The 22,112-nt window shown below is 43.1% G+C and overlaps 1 protein-coding gene across 1 annotated transcript in view; it reads right to left on the bottom strand.

Annotated features, from left to right (window-relative positions):
• Positions 1 to 541: 541 nt before the first annotated feature.
• The window catches only part of LOC130485120 (interferon-induced GTP-binding protein Mx1-like), a 46,496-nt gene continuing 24,925 nt past the window's right edge, over positions 542 to 22,112 (bottom strand). The window contains exons 10-13 of the mRNA XM_056858231.1: positions 10,688 to 10,846; positions 7,244 to 7,320; positions 4,053 to 4,268; positions 542 to 772 (exon numbers count right to left, since the gene is read on the bottom strand). Of these exons, the coding sequence (XP_056714209.1) occupies positions 542 to 772; positions 4,053 to 4,268; positions 7,244 to 7,320; positions 10,688 to 10,846 (683 nt within the window). The remainder of the gene's footprint in view (positions 773 to 4,052; positions 4,269 to 7,243; positions 7,321 to 10,687; positions 10,847 to 22,112) is intronic.

The raw sequence follows: 22,112 nt of genomic DNA, 5'->3' as shown, positions 1-22,112 counted from the left end.
AGCTGAGAACAGATTAGTTATGAGACTCCTTTTGGTCATGAAGGACACATGAACAGTGTGGCCTACTGGTGCTTAGGGATGCATTTTCCCTTAGCTGTGCTATCTGGTTCAGTCCTACCTAACAACAGTACTTTCTCCATGAAGATCCTAGTCAGCCCGGGTAATGTCTTTCTCTGTGTAGCTGATGGTAGGGAGCTACTGCAGCAGAAGAAGTACAGAGGCTACCCATAAACTGACCACCAGCACTTGGTCCTCAGCTGCTGTAAAAATATCAGATACAGCACTTGGGGCCCTGCCTCAGGAATGTAGCACCAGGTTCTGTCTTGATACTCTGCTTGGAAGAAATGCATTGGGTAGAAGAGAGGAAATGGCAAATGGCCATTTTGTAAAGGTTCTTCTCTTCTTTGTCAGACAAACATGTGGTTTCAAATACATTCTTAAAATCAAACATAAATTAATGTCCCTATTTTTTATTTTCAAAGTGTTTACTCAAACACTACTATGGAAGGACAGAGGGGAGCAACACAGAAACACCTCTTGTTTAAATTGGGAATTTTGCTAAGCGCTCTCGAGCTTTGGTGAGACGGCTGATCCTTTCCTTTAGGGTCTTCCTCCTATTGCCAGCATCATTTCGCTCCTTAAGGAAAATGCTGAACTGATCTTTCATTTGCAAGAGCTGCAGCATTGCATTCTGTAACTTTTCAGCATAATCTTGGAGAATGTATGCCTGAATGATCAGAGGAATTTGGGTGCCAAGACGGTTTCCAGAACTCTGAAAAGAAAATTGAAGATAGTTGTCTTGAAGACTGGAGCAAAACATATCAAAACTAGAAAATATTACATGCTGACTGCCTATCAGTACAAGAGGTCATACATTTAAACTTGGATTCTTGGTCAAGGAAAAGAAAGGCCAAGCTTCTAAATACATCGGAAACATAAAGAAGATGGCAGTTTAAAGAAAAAAATGTAGCAGTGCTTGCAATACCCTCAAAGCAGTTGGTATTGAAACAGTCCATACAGTTATGGACAAGGGTTGCCAGCTTCCCACTGGGGGTGGGAGATCTCACACACACACACAGCTCCCGTTGCCCACTGCTGTTCAGCTGGGCAGTAGGAAGAAATACCTTGGTGAAAATTGGGGGAGAGGGGAGACTGTCATCCCCAGCATGATGACATTGTTTGTGGTGTGACCCAGAAGGGACCTCATCCCACCAGGTGATGCTCTAGCATTCACCCAAAGCTGCATGGTTAAACCACAGAGTTTTGGGGGAATGCTATTGTGTCACTCCCAGTGTATTGTCCATTCTGGGTCACACTGGTTCTCATTGCACTGGGGATACCAACCACCACCCATGGCAGTCCCCGCCCCCCCACCCCCCACTGATTGCCAGGTAACCCTATTACGGACAGAGTAATGGGTCCATGGCAGTCAGTGTAAATGCAGAAAGTTGGGTGTATTGTTCTGGCTAAGAGTGTCATTGCATCTGCCTATTCAACATTACAAGCCAATACTGACTCCCCTGTTGTCCAGGCAACTGTGTGTGCTTAATGACCATAATTCAAACTAGGAAGCATGAAAACCAGCAAGATAATCTCTCCAGTAGATAAATATTTTCCCTGTCTACATGGATGATCACCATCTGTAGTTAAGTGGCAAGAAAAGAGGGATGAATGAAGTAATACCAGTACCACCCTAAATAAGTCCTGCACAGTTGGGAAGAGCCTTAAATGTACTTGTGAATAGGGATGTGCATTTGGATATTCTTGGTCCGAAAAGGTATTTAAAAATACCGTATTGGTATTTTCCAGATATATGCAGGTCTCTAAAATTTAGCCAGGATTCTTTGGGATACCAAGAAATGGGTCCTGAAAAATCCCAGAAATATTCTAGATTAGCCAGGAATATAGAGAGCCAGAGCTTGCAGGCTCCCAGGACTGCTTCTCTCCCTTTGTTTTTATTTTTTTAAACCTGTGTTTCTGTGTCTCCAGGACTTCCCAGGCTGCTCTAAGTAAGATTCTGTCCATTTCAAATGTTTTTCACATTTTTTAAAAAAGTTTGTTCTTTGCTGGAGTTAGTTTGTGCCAGGTTCATGAGGTTGTTTTTTCTTTGTTTGTTTTGGTGGATTCTTGCGATTTAAATTGAGATTTTCATGTTTTACATAGTTCAAGATCCTCACATTTTACATTGATTGGGCTTAGCAATAGATTGCAATGGCATTCCTATGGGGGGAGATTTTACATTTTTCTTGCTTCCCTCCCTTACATAGAAAACAATGGAGGGCTGATGACACTTTGTTCAGGGGTCCATAGAACTGGACCTTGGTCTAACTGACTTGAAATTTAGGGGTTATTTAAAGGACATGCACCAGCAGCTCCCCTGCAATTTTGGTGCCAGTACCTTTAAAAATAACCCTTAGCCCCTGGAAAGTTTCCCCATAGGGAATAATGGAGCCAAAAAATATCAGAAACCCTCCCAAATCCCCAGATCCGAGCACTATACCAGTATTTGGAAACCAAGAGCCTGGGAATATCGATATTTTTCAGCTCTAATATATCCAGATCTGAAAAATACCATTTAAAAAAATATGCCCAGAAGTGCCCTTAGAGGCCTATCTTTCATGTTGTGAAGGGGGTATAACCAGTTCCCAAGAAAATAAATCAATACAAAGGCATGTGTACATTGATTTTTCCTTTCTGTAGTCCAGATGGCTCTTGGATTGTTAATAATATATACAATGTGGTTTTAAAAGTACCATATTCTACCACAACTTTAAGATACCCTTTCCTTTACTGATGATCAATATGATGTACGACACTTACCAGAATTTCTAAGTAGTCTTTTATACAACAGAAATTTTATCTGAGAAACATTATTTCTTCCTAATGCTTTTTTTTCACCCTGTGTTGTTACATCTTGTCGCTAAGCCATGTAAAATTTATATCAAAATACATTTAAAATGCTGGCCAAAGAGAAGATGGGGCGGGGTGATAAAAAATCTTCCAGTTCAGATAACTGAACTTTCAACAGCAATCAAGAACAAGCTACTGAAATCCACCATTACACATATTGCCACAGCGCAGTGCAAATTCAGCCATATAAACTGTTTGGATGTAGACTTGAATAGTCCCTTGGATGAGAGTGGCCATTAGCTCCCCATGGGGGAAAGCCTTGCCTATTTAGAACAGGGATTTTCAAACTTTGACATGCTGAGCCATTCGACATTGTAATTCAATGCTTTGGAATCAGTATGCATATAATTAAAACCTCACAAAAGAAGACAAAATAATTAAAATATACTTCTGTTTTAATTTAGGGAACAAAGAGCCTTTGGGCCCTCAGCAAGGCTTTTAAAGCTCTCTACAGAAAGCTGGGTCACCCATCTGCCCTACCAAAGAAGGAGCTTACCAAACTTCCCCATCACTGTAAATAAAAAAGAGGAGGAGAACACTCATTTACACTATGGGTTAGGAATAGGAAGATAGCATCCTTGCTTTAAGGCTGGGTGAAGAATGTAACTGATTATTTCTCATGCCTTCTATTCAGCACTGGAACCCCAAGGGGCACAATCAATTGCCAGAAAAAAAGTGGAAAATTCATGTTAACAACATTTTCCAGATTTTACACATTTTCAAAAAAAATTTATCCCAAGAACATAACAAACCCTTAAGAGGTACCACACAGGAGCAACTGAAAAATCAGAACTTTATTTCCTTTCAAGCTGGGAAGTAGGGGAAGAAATTTTTTTGAAAGGAAAAGCCAGCATGGTGTAGTGCTTAAGAGCAGCAAACTCTAATCTGAAGAACTGGGTTTGATTCCCCACTTCTCCACATGAAGCCTGCTGGGTGACCTTGGGCTAGTCACAGTTGTCTCAGAACTCTCTCAGACCCACCTGCTTCACAAGGTGCCTGTTGTGAGGAAAGGATTGTGATTATAAGCCACTTTGAAATTCCTTAAGGTTCAACAGATTCTATTACATTTATCATTTTTTCTGGTCCCTGCATTTTACAGGTTGTAATTTTGTGAAATAAAAACATACAGGCTTAAAACTCACTTTGAAGTAGGCATTCAAGTGGTAAGTAATTTCTTCCATGGAACACTGCCGGGCAGCAGTCGCAGCTTGAAATGAGACATTTTTCGTTCTAGTATTTTTTAAATCTTCACTGTAAATGACATCCTGGCAGTACACAACACGCTCCAGTTTAAATTGAGTGTTGATCATAGATTCTGCTTCCTCTCCTTGCTTCATTTTTAGAACTTCTATATTATACTACTGGGACAAAAGCAAATTGGGATTTTGCTTGAGGCATGTTTAAAAATGAGAAGCAACTTGCAGGATTTCTAAGCTGAAGATAAACCTTACATATTAACATAAGTCTGGGGGGAAAGGGGTTGAGTTCTCCTTTCCCCCCGTCCACGGAACTGGAAGACACATGCGTGGACTGGGAGGTCTTTGTATTGTTATTTAAAGGGTATGAAAACTGCCAATATGCTCAGGATTTGGGCCGTGGGGAGCTTCCGGAGGGCAAGTGCCCACAGGGAAATGCCACGACTCAATTGAAGGGAAGACGCTTTCAAGAAAAAAAAGAGATGTTGATAAGCAACCCACCCAGTTATATAAATACTCCTGGGTAAATAAAATAATAATTGCAGCTCAAGCTTGCCATGTTAGGACCATGTGGGGCTTCTGCGTAGGATCGGGACCCAGGATGTGTTCACACCTGCACTTAAAATGACCACCTCAGTGAATTTAAGGGGTTGCTCCTTCTTACGACAGGCAATCCGTCTTTGGGGAGGGGCCATGGCTCAGTTTGTAGAGCATCTTCTGGGCATGCAGAAGGTCCCAGGTTCAATCCCCAGCATCTCCAGTTAAAGGGACGAGGCAAGTAGGTGATGTGAAAGACCTCTGCCTGAGACCCTGGAGAGATGCTGCCTGTCTGAGTAGACAATACTGACTTTGATGGACCAAGGGTCTGATTCAGTATAAGGCAGCTTCATGTGTATTCATGTGTTCAGCATACAGAGTTCTATGAGTAGAGCTCTTAGACCTGTGTGAACAGAACAGAGCTTTCCCATCTCCCAAAATGTGGTGCTTGTGGCTCAATGGACCCTTGAGATTGGTGCCAAGTGCTCTGACGGAGTCTATAGTGATAGGAAATTGGCAGAAACAACCTCCCCCCTTTTGCACAAGCAGGATATGACTTAACAGTGCAATCCTAAAAACATTTTTCTTGTGGAGAGTTCTGAGTAGGATCCAGCCTAATACTGCAGAGTAAAATAAAAACCACAGTCCATCTAATCCAGTCATGACTATTCTAACTGGCAGAGATCCCCTCAAATCCTCCAGTTCTGGAACTTGGAGACCCTTTTAACAGGAGGTACCAGGGTATGAGCTTTGGTCCCTCCCAAAGACTGATGAACCTAATACATGAAGGCAAATCAGTCAAGCAACATGAAGCACTGAATGAATCTGCAAGAGAAGAGCTCCCATACAGAGATCTGCAATGTGCTGACCCCACTATGGGCAAACACAGCTGAGGGCATCACATTTCAAGGTTATGGCTGAAAGAAGATCCAAAGAAAAGGTTTTTTAAAAAAACTTGCACAGGAATGTTGGTGGATAATATTAACTGGAGAAAACATGAACAAAAGAACAGCAGCTGTTCTTAGAAGTGTAATTCGGCAAAGGCTGGAGGTCAGGTTATCTAGCCAAAACCCAGTCTTATTTTTTTTAATTAGCATGACGACTAGCCCAAAGGCTTTCAAGGTATCTTAGAAATAAATTTAACAGTCAAAGTACAATAAAGCAAACCTCTAACATATACAGATGAAATATAGGCTGCTAACGCATGCCCGTTTTGTCTTGCAATTCTCTCTGTCATGTCTCATGCTTTTTTATCCTGCAATCCAAAAACTGAACGCATGGTGAACTCCATCCTGCATCAACCCCACAAAAGTCCAGGGAGGAATGTTCCCAAGTGAAGCGCTGTGGGATAGTGGCGGAGTGATAATCATTTTGTCAGTGCTTTGTGATTGCTTAACAACAAGGTGTTTTTAAAAAAAAAAAAAAATTGCTGGTATGCCAGTATTCCATTGTATCAACATTAAACCCTCTTATTGTATAGCAAGCATGGTTGTAGACCAGCTACAACCATTTTATTTGCAAAATAAAAACATCCTGGTGCCATGACTTTTAGGGTGCTGCGAGGCAGGCGAGCAGGTGTGGTGACCCTGGCCGGTGAATGAGGGGGAGGCTTGGAGAACGGCTGCCTCTTCTTTCTTGGTGGGGAGGGGATGGAAGCCTTCTCTCATTCCTTCAGTGTCTCCCCTTCTCTGGGCCCCAGTCTCTGATGCAGCAGAGGGTTGTGTGTGTGTACGTGTATGGGGGAGCAATGGCACAACTCCCTGCTGCAAAGCTCCACCTCTGTGATTCTTGTAACTGCTGCTTCTTTCTCCCTCTCCTCTCCCTCTGGGAGCCAAACACCAGTGGCTGCCAGAAAAGAGTGAGAAAGAAAAAACCCCCAAAAAGAAACCCCCACAAAAGTTTCCAATCGATTGAGAGAACAGCTGCCTGAGGAAGATCAGGGTTGAAACCAAAGACTTTTCTCACAAGACAGTCAGTAAAAGGGGGGGGAACATGAAGGACCCCCACCCCAGTTTTATCAAAAAACAAAGCAACAGCCGCCCACCAATCCAATACATTGGAATACCGATATACTGGCAAATAATAATAATAATAAAAAGGTATGAGGGAGTACTCCAGAGATGTATGGCCATTACAGGAAATGGCGGACATTTTCTGGAGTTCCACCAAGAGGGAGGTGGGAGGAGTGGGGGGGGGAAGTGCAATGGGGGAGTTTCAGAAGGAAGAGGAGTCGACCCAGGCGCTGAAACGCAGCAGGAGGCCCTCACAATTGCTGTGTTACTTTATTTTTAATCGGGATAAAGCTGGGATTGGAAAACCAGGGGAAGTTTCGCAATGCAAGTGGACTGGTGCTGAAGGAAGGGGACAACCATGCATTTAGACAATGGAGATTTGCTACATTCGTGGGAGAACTGCAAGACAAATCAGCCATGCATTTTTGACCATAATTGAACAAAACCGTCCATTTATCAGTCACAATTTTCAGGGCTGGTGAGAGCAAGTACAATTATAGAGCCAACCTTGATCTTGTGGGTTTGTTGAGGATTCTTTTGTCATCTACAAAAATCACTGAATTCATGGTATGACAAATCAAATCTTACCTGAGCATTTCTTAAAAGACAGTAAAAATCACTGAAGTCTTGTTTGGCAATCTGAATAAACGTTTCTTGCACAAGATCTAGAAAATGGGGAGAAATTCTCCAGCAGGTAACTTAATGGTTGCAGCATTAAGAAACACCTGTAATTCCCTCACAATTGACTGAGATAAGAATACTCTGTCCAAAAACTGGGAGCTTCACATTAGGCCCAAGACCCAAACCTACATTGCCTTCTGACCATGACCCATATAGGAATCACTGGAGAATTGTGCAACATAAGGGAGCAGCAAGTCCTACAAACTTGGGCCATTAACACATGGCCAGGTTCCCATTTGTTTGTCTCTGTTCTATCTCATGTTTTGTAATCCCACATTCATAAAATTGAACGCATGGGAACAGGAACAAACAAAACCTGAAGAAGGGGCACCTTCCCCACTGGAAGAAGCCACTGCCCAGCCCTGGTGGCAGCAGCAGCAGCTCCTTTCCCTTCCACAACCACGCACCCCTCTCTCCCTCGTCTCCCCACTCCTGTGCCTCCCCCCAGCACCAGCCAGGGTTTCAGCCCACCTTACAGAAGCCTGCTGCCTGGACCACCAACGTCAGAGGCAGAGGTGCAGTGGCTGCGGCTTCTTCCGGTGCCAATGATGCACACTTCCAGCCGCTGCCTCCATCCGTCATATGTCAAACGCGATGGGTGGAGGCAGCTGGAAGTGTGCATCGTTGGTGCTGGAAGAAGCCATTGCAGCACCTCTGCCTCTGATGGTGGGGCTCTGGGCAACAGGCTTCTGTAAGGTGGATTGAACCCCCCCCCCAGCTGGTGCTGAGGGGAGGCGGAGGAGGGCATGGGAGCCAGGGGAGAGGGGGTGGGGGAGAGGGAGGGGAAAGGAAAGGAACTGCTGCTGCTGCTGCCATCGAGCCGGCCAGTGGCTTCTTCCCATGGGTAGTTGACCCAGATGCCTAAATGCTTCAGCAAGCTCTTGCAGTTGCTGTGCAACTTACATTAAAGTCACAACAAAACAGGAATCAAAAGGCACACGGAAGTCCTGGAAGTGGGTAAGTCAATCACACAGGCCAGAGATGGCCATGCATGTTGACTTTGGAAATTTGCTACATGCCTGGGAGATTCGCCTGACAAAACGGCCATGCGTTTTAGGCCATTGTCATCTATATCACCCTATCCCTTCCTTTCTTCTCTGCTGGGTCTGAGTAAAAGGCATGCAAAGAACCACAATGAAAATATTAACAAGACTTACATCCTAGGAAGTGGTGCTTAGGATTGCTAGTAACAGATAGGGTGTTATTTTATAGTCCAGATTTGAGTATGTATCTATATGCAAATGAATTAGTTCAGACATCACTTTATTGTACTGTCCACTGATCTTGTTCAGCTGTACAAAGCATCAATAAATCAGTAGTCAAAGGCTGTACAAATGCTACAAATTAACAGTATTCCTTCAATAGTCAGGATTAGGGTTGTGCAAAAAAAATTCAGTAAATTTCAGGTTTTTTCGGCCCAATTTTTTCAGTAAACCCAAAATAAGTCGAATACCCATACCGGTAAATTTTGGTATTCAGCTTATTTTTGGCTTTACTGAAAAATTTGGGCCCCTTATAGTTAGCGGGGATTTTTATCGAAGCTCTTTGGGGGCATTTTTGGAGGCAGAGTCCCCAAATTTGCAGCATGGCTGAAAGGACTCTCCTTCGACTGTCACCAAAGTTTGGTGAACTTCGGGAGAGAGGGTCCAATTTATGGGCCCACAAAGGGGATGCCTGCATCCTCCAAGCGTTTGAAAGCCAAGATGTCCATCAGCTTCAAAAGTTCAGTGTTGTTGAGGACTGGTGAAAAGAGGCGATTCCAGGCTGGCGCCTCAAACTCTGGGGTCTTCCTTCGTTTCTGAGTCGCTTTGCACGATGTCCATGCAAATGAGATTCCAAACGGAGGGAAAAGGCTTAAATACAAGAGAAATAAGGCACGGAAAACATTTCTTTTGGTGGCAAGTGACATCCTGTGAGCAGTCCTTTATTGTGGTCATGAAAAATCTGATTCAAAGAGATGGTCATGGTGTGGGGAAACAAAGCCTCTACTCAGGGCAACCTTCTTTTGGAAAGCAGGTTTTCTGGGGGGGGGGGTGATATAGAGCTAACTAAAGTCATGACCATGGGGGCTGTCTGAAGGAGATTGCTCATCCACATGGATGAAGAAATCTCCTTCGGAAGCATGGTGGTTTGCAGCTGTCTGGCTCTTTTTAGTTGGGGAGTTTATCCCTCCGGACAGGACTGAGTGAGCTCCGTCTTTTAAATAACCCTTATGTTTGATGCAGAATTGCAGATCAACCCACTGAATGGTTGTTAGACTAAGTTGGCTTTGATTACATGACCTCTACCTCAAAAGGGCCCCAACTATGGGGCCCTAACAAAATGAGTAAAAAAAAAAGGAAGAAAAAGAAGAGAAAGTACAGAGCCATGCCTCTGAGCAAAGGTGAATAGCCAAACCTGAAAAGCCTAATATCTATTCGGCTTTTTAAGGAAATGGCTATTTGGCTTCGGCTTTATCCCCAGGTTTTGGCGTTCGGTAAACTTGAATCCCAGAATTTACTGAAGCAGCTAATTTTGGGTTTATTTTTGGTTCGGGTTTACTGATATGCACAACCCTAGCCAGTATCTAAATAGCTACTTTGGAATAAAAGGGGGGCTCTCTTTTAGTAGTAAAGACATCCCCCGCAATAAATAGGGTAACAAATTTTCTGTCCAACGGCCTCCTGAAATGGACAAGATATTTTCTTCTCAACCTCCATTATCATAGTTACAAAATAAGAGCATGTGAGCTACAGGCACTCATTGCTCAGTACTACAGGGATAAAATCCATCATTATAAGGAGGCTGCTTACAAGAGATCTCAAGGACTGCTGGCCATAGAACTCCTGTATTTAGGCACACAGATTTAATTTTTTTAAGATAGTTTCACACCATTCCTAAGTAAGGAAATTTATATTTAAAGTTAAAGAAGACATTTTTTTCATGGCATAGCGTATGTATTTAGATAATGTATATCACAAATTGTTTCTCTATCAACTGAGCCTTTTCCAACTTGTAAGATGCCAGAACATGCAAATGAATTGTAAGTCCTTAAAATTTGCATAAAGCATATTTATGTTTTTAAAATATAGCATAACATATATAAAACATCCTGTAAACAAAATAATATTTTTCACTAACACATTAGTATTTTTGCATCTCCTACCTTTGCAAATGAAATGCAACACCTACACTGACTAGAGTATGTAGTTTATTTTTAAAGAGTTCACTTTTTCTTCCTGTTCTTCTAGAAAGCCAACATATAGAAATTTCACATTCTAGACTAAATCATATTCTTAGAGTTACTAAAAAAAACCTTTATATAAATCAAGTATTAGGAATAGGATCCACATTTATAGTTGTAAAGCTTACCTGTGGCTTTCTTCAACATCTCAGCAGCTGGTGATTTTAGCAGCATAATTTGCTTTCTTACGATGGTCTCAAAAGTTTTGTAATTGATAAACCCAGGGAGTTCTTTTCCACGATATTTATTTTCATAGCCCCACACTTCTTCTTTAATAATATCTCTGACTGCAACATTAAAACAAATCTATCAGTTATTCAGCTTCTACTTTCATAACTCCAATTCAGGTGAGGTTAGTCATGAGTCATCACTGCTGTCCCACTGAAATGTATTTCATACCGATCATACAATCCATATGGGGCCAGGCGGGGCCTTATGGCTAGAGCACTCAGAGTACACAAATTGAGACTTTGATGGAGGGGTTTTGGTGATAGAGCACTTTGCACCAAACTTGAGTGCCATGTGCAAATAGCCAACTGGTGGGGCCAACAACATAGTAGGCAAGATGTACTGCTGAAAGAATCCTTACAGACGTCCCAACCTAGCACTCTAGATCCAACCATGCAACAGAAACCTCAACTGTAACCTTGCTACTGGGGATTCAAGGACACAGCATCATACACGGGTAAGCAAGGCATGGATACCTGCAAAGAAGGTGGAGACTATACCTCAAACCAGAAGTCATCCACACCCCTCCCTTGTACAGGCCTCCCACCTACTCTCCTGCAATGCCCTTGCAAACAATCTCTGTCCACTCAAGAAATGACATAGGATAAATATGTATTATTGCAAAATCTCCAGATGTAGCCAAGCTCCCGCCACACAGTGGCCAAAGGTGCTCCGCCATCTTTGCTGGCGAACACCAGACACTCCACCTATTAGTGTTGCTGGTATCTCACTGAAAACACTTTCTTCCTTGTAGCATCAGAGGCTGGACAAAGAATAACTCACACAGACATTCAGAACAGAGCTCCAGTATAAGGGATGGTTGAATGTTGTTTTAAGACATTTTGTTGTTACAATTCTGGTGCTCTGACCTCGGGTAACAGGTGTATAACCCACAATCCTTCCAATATGTGTGACTGCAACTTTGTATGAATAGGGCAACTTGCACATTTTGCAGCTTTTGTATGAGGGAATGAGTACCCTAAAAAATCTTGGGTTTCTTTTTATTTATTTATCCATGTCCTGCCTTTCTCACTGAAACTCAGGCTGGTTACAGAATAAATCACAATGCAATCAGTCAGCACAAGACATCCAACAAACAATGCAATGGGTCTAGGATTACAAAATTAGAACACAATGTGAACCATAACTGCATAGGCAAGGTGCAACAGAATTCCACAGGGAGAAGACAGCTCGATAGAAGTAAGGCGATACTTGGAATAACCCATTGCAGTGGACTCATGGCTGTGAAGTGCAAATCCTGTTCCATTTTAAAGATGCCTTCCTCAACTGCTCTGCTTTACTACAGTTCTAAATGTACCCCTCCCCTCTTCCTGAGAATTTCTGTTTTGCAAATTTTGCAGAATGATAGAATATGGGAACCTTCCTGTTCTCCTCAGGCAAGTTTTATAACAAGGGTAATGATCTGTGGTAATAATGTAATAAAGTGATAAAGTTTATTGTTTGTGGTCAAAGGCCATCACAATCTATCATACAAATCATTAAAATAACATTGAAATAACTTTAAAACAGTCTGACCCCCAAGAAGCTAGTAATTAAGTTTGTTAAGTTCCCTGATTAAAAAACAGCTTTAGCTCGGATTTTCTTGGCTGCTATAGCAAATAGTGAAACTTTGTGGGAAACATCAGGATTGGCGTCTGATAGGAGAAAGAGCAGCTTCTCTGGATCTGGAAAATGATTTAGGCCCTTTAGGTATGCTCCAAGAAATTTAGATCTGGGCTCTGTGTAAAGAGGACAGAATAAGGTGTAATGAGTTAGGTCCTCTGGAGCAGCCCCACAAATACATAGGTGAGAGGCCCACGGTGTTCGAGAGTAATGTCCAGCAATTCAAGCCGTTGGCATGGTTTGAAACTGGAGGGAGGTAAAAGCTATTCTGAGGTTATGGAAGGGGATACTGACTAGGTATGAAGCTCTGACATAGTCCCTTTTAAACTGTTTAAACCATGGTGAGAATATGGACTGGGAGGATCTGTGTTAATAATGCTGCTATGCTGAATTTGAGCATAGTTAAAAAGTAACTTTCAGTAAATGATCTCCTTGCAATTTATATCTTGAGTATCTCCAGGATGACCAATTGAATCTAGCCAGAAATGCTATCCTTCCTGTTAGCTGAAATGCTCCTTTATATGGGAAAATTAGCTGAGCAATCGGTAACTATGTATTTTTATAGCGATCTCGCACTCAACTATACCAGAATCCGTTTAATGAGACGTTTGAATAAAGACAGAGACTAGGAGTTCCAAATTAAACAGTGTTTATGTATTCAAGCATTCAAATGGTGCAGTACAGACATACAAGAGGCTAAGAAATATCAGACAGTAGCACAGAGACGTTTGCCAACGTGGCAGGAGAGCGTTGACCCAATATTTACCTTATCTAGATGAGGTGTTGTCCAACTCACGTAGACTAATAACAGATTGAAAAGGAAGACCGAGATGGGGGGGGGGGTTCCCGTAGACTTGACCAGCAAGGCGGGAGGGAGCGTGGTAAGGCTCGCGAAACCAAACCAACAGAGTAACGGCAAAGATGCCAGTAAAGACCTAAGGTGACTAGAATGGGCCAGGGGTATCCCAGTTATACTATTTTCTGGGGGCGGGAAGAGGGGTTTGACCCCTCCCAGGTTCCCAGGTGACAAAAGGTGGCAGAAGGATTAAGCTGTGTCTACCGGGGCAGGGTAGTGAGAATTTGGAAATCTTTTCTAATGCCAATGGCTTTCGCAACCCGAGATGGTCAGGAATCTCTCTGCTGATCTGATTTACATTCAGGAACAATAGGTGCGATCTGTGCAAATGTCCTGGGGTCTCTGCAGCTGGACAGGAGAGATGACTCATCTGGATATCAGGATTACTGCTAACGACCCATTGAGCAACGGAGGAAGTTGGGAGGGGGAGCAGCTCGCATTGAGTACGTGGCTGTCAGCTCTCTGCGAAATGGCTGCTGCTAGAACAGAGGTTTTACAGGAACATGGCTCCTCTCAGGCTCACAAGAGACGGCCCTTTGCATCTGGTTCCTAATGGCTGGTTGCCTGGGCTGGCGAGAGCGGCTGTGTCAGTTTCAAATGAGCCGCGCCGCGACTGCCCAGTAGCGTTTGAGGCAGGCGCGCGGCTGGAAAGCAGTCTGTGCGCTTGCATACCGGGTTGCCAGGTCCAGTCCTGGAGATTTAGGCAGGCCCGTATGCTATCATTCCATACTCACTGAAAATGGCACCTTGGATAATAATGGTGTTATGAAAAAATGGATTCACAAGCCATGTTCCCTCTTGGTTCTGGGAACTCAAAAAAGCCCCGCATCCCAGGCCTCTGCTCAGCAACACTACCCGTTTCCCCCACTCCTGGGAGGCACAAATTTCTCACTGGGTAGTAAAAGCTGCCAGCAACAACTCTGAGAGTCTCCCTGCTAGACAGATTTGTCCATCTAGCACTCTGTACCTGCACTGCTCATTAAGGCTCCTCCTAGTTGCTGCCTCTTCACTTCACACATCCTTACTAGTACAGGTGTGATCTATTGCACCTTTGCAATTTCGAGCCATCATGCTCCAGGGATGGCGAACTCATTCACTGCTCCTCCCCTTTACTGCTTAAAGTATTCATAATATAAGGAAGTTTAATTAACAAAAATAGAAAAGAGTACACATGATCTTTTCAAGCATCAGGCCGGTGAAGGTGAAAGCACGCAGTCTTGTAAACCCTAAACTCTATTTTAGGATACACTAGCAAATCTTGAAGTTGCAGCATTCTAAACTCCTTCATTACCGTAGTTCTCAGAACAGAGATTTCCCCCCATTGTCCCTCATCCCATGGATGAGATGAAGTCCCTAGGTCAATACTAAGTCCTTCATGGTTGGTCCCCACCCAAGAAAGACAAACCAGGGGAAGAGAGCTTCCTGATTGTGTTATGAGAATTTAAAATTTCTGCTCTTTGGCCATCTGGGAAGTGTTAGCTGAAGCCTCCAGCCAGAGCCATCTGCATATATATGTTCCTGAACAGCCATGTGCCTGTGAGATGACTCATGTCCCTGCAGCTTTCCCATGCCAGATGTTCACCTGGAGAAAGGCTTTGAGCAGGCACAATTATTGCATCTCTGCAGACTCAAGGGTGCAGACCCAATTATTGCATCTCTGACATGAATCCTGGGGTGTAGAGTATTTCTTCACAGGTGAGAAAGAATGAAGCCTGGGGGCTGATAGCAGATGAGCCACATAAAGGGAAAGAAAAGAGATGTGCACGCTAAGGATTAGATAAAAGTGTCGACTGCAGACACCAAAGCTGGAAAATATGCATATTACCCTATTCACATACAATGACACTGAACCTATCGAGAGGATCACATGTGTACACTCTGACTATGCCCCCATAATTGGCTCATTCAGGAGGATGTCTACAGTAGGCCCTAAACAGTACAAACACAGGTTTCCCTGTGTAATTGGGATTGCTGCACAAGAGCTCTCTAATGTAACTGCTGCCCATTAGTCATGTCTCTTCCTTTTCCCTCTGCAGGCAAACGAGTAGTCCCTCCAAGGGGCAAGATGGAAGGATTTTTTGCCACTTTGTGTGAACCGGTAACCTCTCCTTGGGTCCTGAATGCTGACCACAGCCCCCTCAGACTCCAGATGGGCAAGGTACGGTTCATTTAATAATAAAACTGAGAGCTTTTCCTTCCCAAGGAAAGCAACTTACAGTCTTAAAAACCTCCTCCATCAATCAAGGTCAAAAAAATCAATCTGCAGCTGCAGAATCAGCATACTGTAAAGCAACTTACGGTCTTTTTTTTTTAATAAATTTTTATTGATTTTTTAAAACTATAAATTCTCCATAATTTTGACAACAATGTAAAAATAGTATCGCAATCACAATTATATTGATTGTTGTCTTAATTACCATTAAACATAAAAGTATAACGACTTCCCCATCACCTCCATCTACCTCTTAATAAAGTATTATTATCCTTCGTTAACATGTACTGATCCTAGCTTTAATTTCATTCTAAAGTTTCATATTTTATAAAGTTTTACATTCTGGATCAGAATAAAAAATAACCTTCCATTATTCCCAGGTCTTGTACATTATCACAATGATTCCTTCAATTCTCCCCTTTTCCCTAGTTTCTCCAACTCCACCAGTTCTAACATTAAAATGATTTAATCCCTTTATTCTGAAACCTTTGTCCCTTTCCATTTGGCTGCATCAAATTGCAGCCATTATAACATAAATTTAATCATACTAAACAACATTCTCTCCAGTATTTTGGGGATATTTCCTGTTTAATCAATCTTATTTCAGTGTAAATCATATCCCAGATCCATATCAAAAGTCTACCCATTCCAGTATACCTTTATATCAATTGATAATCTATATTAGGAGGACTTATTTATATAATCCAAAAGTGATGTCTTAATCTTAATTCCACTACTTCATTAATAGCCATGCCACCCGTCCACACTGTCAAAGCCTTCCAATCCAGCAATCATATTTAAGTCCATCCTTTAACCATGGTCTAATACTTCCTTCTGTAACTGAAATAAGCCAGTCAGGTATGGGCACAGGATTTCTTTGTTCTCTCTCATTTCCTCAAACAAGGTGCGTATCCAAAAATAATTCTTTCTGGGCTTCATCTTCATCGTGGCTTCAATCTGTGTTCCTTGACCTGCTCTCTCCTTCCTTATATCCACACGTCCTTCCGTGACTTTTTTAGATGAGAAGTCCATTTCTTGTATGTCTGATCTCTTTATCGCCGACTGGTTACTTTCTTGAACTTCTGTCTTCTTCTTTATATCCTTGTGTTCTTCCATAACTTTTTGGGCAGAAGAATCCATTGCTTGTATGTCTGTATTTGTAATCATCGTTTGAATTTTCAAGACTTTTATGTCTTCTGTAACCAGATTCAACTTCTGATTACATACCTGTGATGATTGGTCAAGAGTCATCATCATTGAAATCAATTGAGCCATCTGTGTTGAAATCTGTTTTAATTGTTTAATTGTCGCCTCAGAATGTTTAGCAAGCATATCCTGTACTTTTTTTTCCATGGTTGAATTCTGTAAAATTCCCTTTGATTTCATAAGAGCAGGGCTATATATTTAGCCAGATCAGGGAGAGGTTCCAGAATATATAACTTGATTGAATTTGGTGGTCATCTAGCAGGAGACCACTCCAGGTGGTGAGTAATAGAGGGTAGTTCAATGATCAGCTTAATAATTTTTTCGGGTTGAAAAGAGCCAAATTTGGCTTTAAAACAGCTTGATAAAGTTTTGAAATACCAACGAGTTTTACTGAACGCTCTAGGTCGGATCTACCAGGAAGTATTCCGGAAGTTGAATTTGCCACGGACCTTCTACCGCCTCATCTCGATGGTTGTTTCCTTCAGGAGTTGTTTCTGTGTTACTCAAGTGCGACGCGTATCCGGTCCTGCGACTTGTTTCCTGTTGTTATGACTCAAATGATAGAGAGGGTGGTATAGAGGGGCTTCCGGTCTGATGAATCCCTTGCTGCTAACGTGGCAGGAAATTCTTTTTCACCAGAGAATCAGGAAGAAATTCACCCTCCCCTTCCCTCCAAGTTGCTTCTCATTGGTAGAAATTTTAGTCCATCATCTAAGCGTCCTTCCAACTCTTTGTTTTGGTTTAAGCTGATCTATTTGATAAGGCTCCTGCCGCTAATCCAGATGGAATTTACAAATCAAACTTTCCCGATTCAAATAAGGGAGGAGCAGAGGTACTGGGAATATCTTCATCTACCCCCCGGTTGTTCAGTAATGCCAGTAAAAGACGAAGGATTCTTTGTACTCACTTAGGCATCGAGAGGTGAGGTTCTTTTCTTAAAATAGTCCTTATGTTGGTATTAAGGTGGTGGAGGGTAGAGCCTTATGCCAAAGTTGCGTTTTGGCGATTCCTTTCCCTAAGTGCCCTCGCAGGACCAGCGTCCAAAGCTCCGGGGGACTTGTAAAGCTCCCTCAGAGTCTTTGGGAGGTCAAACTGTGTTTGCGGGCTGCAGGGAGTTCCTGCTGTCCGACCCACTTGCAAGGGTCGGATTGGGGTGCATATATCACCCCTAAATTAACGCAAACTTGGATTTCCCCCAGGACAACCTGAGGGAACGTCGTACTCGTCCCAGCACACCACCGGAAGCCCGGCGGATGCAACTTACAGTCTTAAAACCAAAACAGGGCTGAATAAACACATGGTACTTCCATACACTCCCCCCCCCAATGCAGAAGGTGAGTAGCTACCAGGAATATGCCTTTCTGTGATGATGACAACAGCTATGTAACTTTTTAAGTAGCTTGTTGTTGCAATGACTTCTGAGATGTGAAGTAATGCATTTGCATTAGTGGCAAGCCTGTAAGATTAAATACAGGATACAAATTACAAAGATTCATAACAGAGATCAAAACTCATAGCATTACGGATAAGCTTACTATGAATCAATATGACCCCCTGAGAGGGAATCTGACAAAATGTTATCTTTCCCTCTGATGTGAGTAACTTCAAAGGATAGATCTTGCAGGGACAAAGCCCACCTCAGAATTCTAGAGTTAGTCTCTTGCTTGGTCTGGGGCTAGTTGAGCTAGCAGCTCAGCAACTTCTCCATGCACACAGTGCCTAATTACTCCCATATGCTCTTTCTCAGGGAGATGATATTCCTTTGCTGTTGCTTCAAAAAAGGCAAAGGAAGCTGAGATATCCTCGTCTGGCCTCAGCTCTAGGAACTTCAGATGGGACCATCTATCATCCTGGTTCTGGATGAGATGGTTCTGGAGCATTTTGGCCAAGAAACTGAGTTAGCAACGTGCAATAGCTGATCCCTTGGTGCCCTAGGTGGCACTTTTGGTGAATGCTGGCCCTGAGGGACTACAGAAGGCATTGGGTGAAGCCGACTGGGCATTCACAAAACAATTCACTTCATTCCCTGCTGGCTGTACAGTGACTGAAGGCTGTAATCACTGAAGTGGGGTGCCAAAACAATCTTCTCTAGGTCTACTTTGTATTGCACCTTGCCATAAGCATGGGTCTGTTCCCAAATACAACTCACGTCTCTGGGGAACACTTTGCAATTCTTTATAGTCCAGCATACTCATTCCTATGCCCCGCAAATCATCTTTGCGGCCTCAACAGCAATGCAGAAAAAAAATCTTTAGAGCAACTAGACAGCCCACCAGTCTCTGTTCTATAAGTCACTCGGTCAGGCAGACTGCCAGATAATGAAGCCCTTTGTGTCAGGCTCAGGATCTTGTCCTTAATGTCCCTCAAGTAAAATGTGCTCAGGTAGACTCTGAAACAGGTTAGACTTTATTTGAGAGCAAGTTTGGACAAAGTCAGCAGCTGACTGCCAGTCCAGCAGAAAGAGGCTACTATGGAGAATAGAGGTAAACTACAGGGTTAAATACATCGCATAGTGTCACACAGGCCAGTAGAATCTATGATAAGCGTCCTCAGGGTAGAAAGTCATAACAAAGCATACCAAGGCATAACAAGACTGCAGCTGTGGTAAACAGGATGGGCACACATACCACACCAGTAGGCAGAGAGATATACTGTACAAAGCATGAGAACCAAAAGGCATGTGACCGGGGCCTTGTCGGACAGGCCTGGAGCAAAGTCAGGTCAAGATGAAGAGACGGGCCTGACATTCTGCCCCCCTTAAGGCCTCCCCCCCCCCGCTGACGATCGAGGCTTATGTGGGTAAGCCTCATGGAACTCACGTATTAGGCGGGGAGCAGAAACATGGTGTTCAGCTACCCATTCATCATGACCGGGCCCCAAGTGTTTCCAACGAACCAGGTAGAAGAGTCCCTTCCCCCAGATCTGGAGTCCAGAATTTTGGAAATTTCAAAGTATTCCCCCCCCCCACTAACAGGGGGGTTCGGGGTTAGGCTCTGGGTGCCAGTTGGGGGCTGAGACAGTCTTTTTGAGGAGACTGACATGGAATACTGGATGAATGTTTCTGAGGGATTTTGGAAGAGTGAGTTCCACAGTAACCTCGTTTATCAGACGTGCCACAGGAAACGGCCCCACATATAGTTCACTCCATTTTTTACAAGGTCGAAGAGACTGGAGATTTTTAGTGGACAGGTATACCTGGTCCCCTACCTTAATGTCCCAACCAGGGGAACAATGTTTGTCGGCCTGGATTTTACAATGGTGTTTGGCTTTCTCCAATTTCTTTTGTAACTAAGGCTATGTTCCCTGTACCACCTTCACCCAATCAGCTTCATCTTAAAAGATGAAGAGACAGGCCTGACATTTTGACCTAAACTCATGCTGTCTTTACTAGGGGGGGAAAACTGGCTTTGCTTGTTAAGCTTCAGAGTTACACACAGCAAGCTGTGGTACAAACACACCCATAGTCTCCTACTTTGCATCCTCAACCACAAGCCTGATGGAACATCTCCTCTTGCCGGGGTCCTGAATGCTGACCAAAGCCCCTTCAGACTCCAGATGGGCATGGTGCGGTTCATTTAATAATAAGACTGAAAGCTTTTCCTCCCCAAGGTTTTATCTCTCCAGCCTTTGGCTTTGTCTCTGGGGGAGTTGTACTCACCAACAAGCATGGCTTCTCTGGTTAGCTTTATAAAAATCAAAGTTTATTTTAAAGAGAGTCAAACAAAAAAAGTAAATGCTCTCAATTTACAACAGGCAAAGAAAACTATCCTACTCACTAGTAAAAGGCCATCAGAAGAAAAAAGGTGTGTGTGTCACCAGGACGAAGCTAATGTCTTAAAAACCTCCCCCACCAATCAAGGTCAAAAAAACCAATCAGCACCTGCAGCTGCAGAATCAACGCCACCTGCATACCTTTCCTTAAGAGGTCAACACTGTAAAGCAACTTACAGTCTTAAAGCCAAAACAGGGCTGAATAAACACATGGAAAGGAAGCCACAGTCCTCAGTTTGCAAGACCTGAACAAGGCTGTCAAAGCTAGGACATTTTGGAGAACGTTGGTTCATAGGGTCGCCAAGAGTCGGAAGCGACTTGACGGCACTTAACACACACACAGTTCCATATACACTCCCATGCAGAACACAAATAAACCTCACAAAACCAGTCCAGTGTGTTAACTTTCTGATATTTGCTGGACACTGCCACCTAGAGGTAAGCAAGAGAAAGTGTCAGTCCTGTTAGCCCCATGGGCAGTTCTATTTGCCTCAACTGTTTGACTTATCCGGAGAAGGCTTTGGGGGATTTATAGGCAATACGAAAGGGGGGGGTGTCCCTTATTTTCGCTGTCAGCAATACATTGGTGGAAATACTCACACAGGGGCCACAAAGTGTTAGCCAGGTGAGTAGAGCTATACAGAGAAGAAAAAGAAAACTGCTTGGACAAGTGGCAATGGCAGGCAGAATCCAACAGGGCTACTCATGGAACAAATTAAAATTCAGACATGAAGGCATTGTTTGGGCTTCTCCACATCAAGGAATTAATCAGGTTTTCAACACATGCTAATGGCATGAGTTCAAGGAACACCTTTCACTCCAGAGTGCTTGCATAACCCAGAGCCACCCATCCAGAACTCTGGCTTTACACAAGTCAAGATTTATCCATGTTGTGATCACCAACCTTAACAACCCAGCTACTCCCCAAAACTTCAACCCGCATGTGTTAGTCCAAAATCACAGTAATGTCTGCTGCCACACATCCGATGAAAACTAAAGCTCCCCCTCCCCGGTTAAAATAATTTAGCAGTATATTATAGACCATATCGAGCTATAGTTTGCCTATATCAGGCCTGTTAAAAACTTCTCCTTAGTTTGAACACCATGGTGAAAAAGCAGGGCCATTCTCTGTAGCACAAGTAAATTTACATCCGCCAACAAGAATCTTACTCGCACTTCTTCTGAATCCAGCACCTGTGGGATGCACTGAATCAATCTGGGTTGTGTTGTAGTATACAGGGAACAATGAAAGAGGATACACGACAGGTCTTCTATCTGGTCATCAGAGGAGGGGCAAAACCGTTCACTATATGGAATATTTCCATTTCTGCCTTGGATGACTGCTGATGGAAAGATCTGTAGATGTGCTCACTGTAAAGGCTCTCTTCATTTCTGGATCTACTAACTCACTAAGGTAGTTGGAAGGGGCTTTGTTCAATTTGAATAAAGAATACCACTTTGAAAACTGTGCTTTTTGTGTCTGCAATATGTCTTGGGCTGCTTCCCTATCACCTACCCATTTCCTAATTTATTTTGGGTCCCAGGATTTTAAAATCGTCAACGAGGGCAGATTATAAAGCCTTAAAATTGGGGAAAGAGCTTTAGGCCAAAAGCTCTCCTTTGAATAAAACATGTACCTGTAAAATATCAAATGTGC

The sequence above is a fragment of the Euleptes europaea genome, chromosome 12, assembly GCF_029931775.1.
Source record: "Euleptes europaea isolate rEulEur1 chromosome 12, rEulEur1.hap1, whole genome shotgun sequence".
NCBI lineage: Eukaryota > Metazoa > Chordata > Lepidosauria > Squamata > Sphaerodactylidae > Euleptes > Euleptes europaea.
This window is presented reverse-complemented; position numbering and strand designations above follow the sequence as displayed.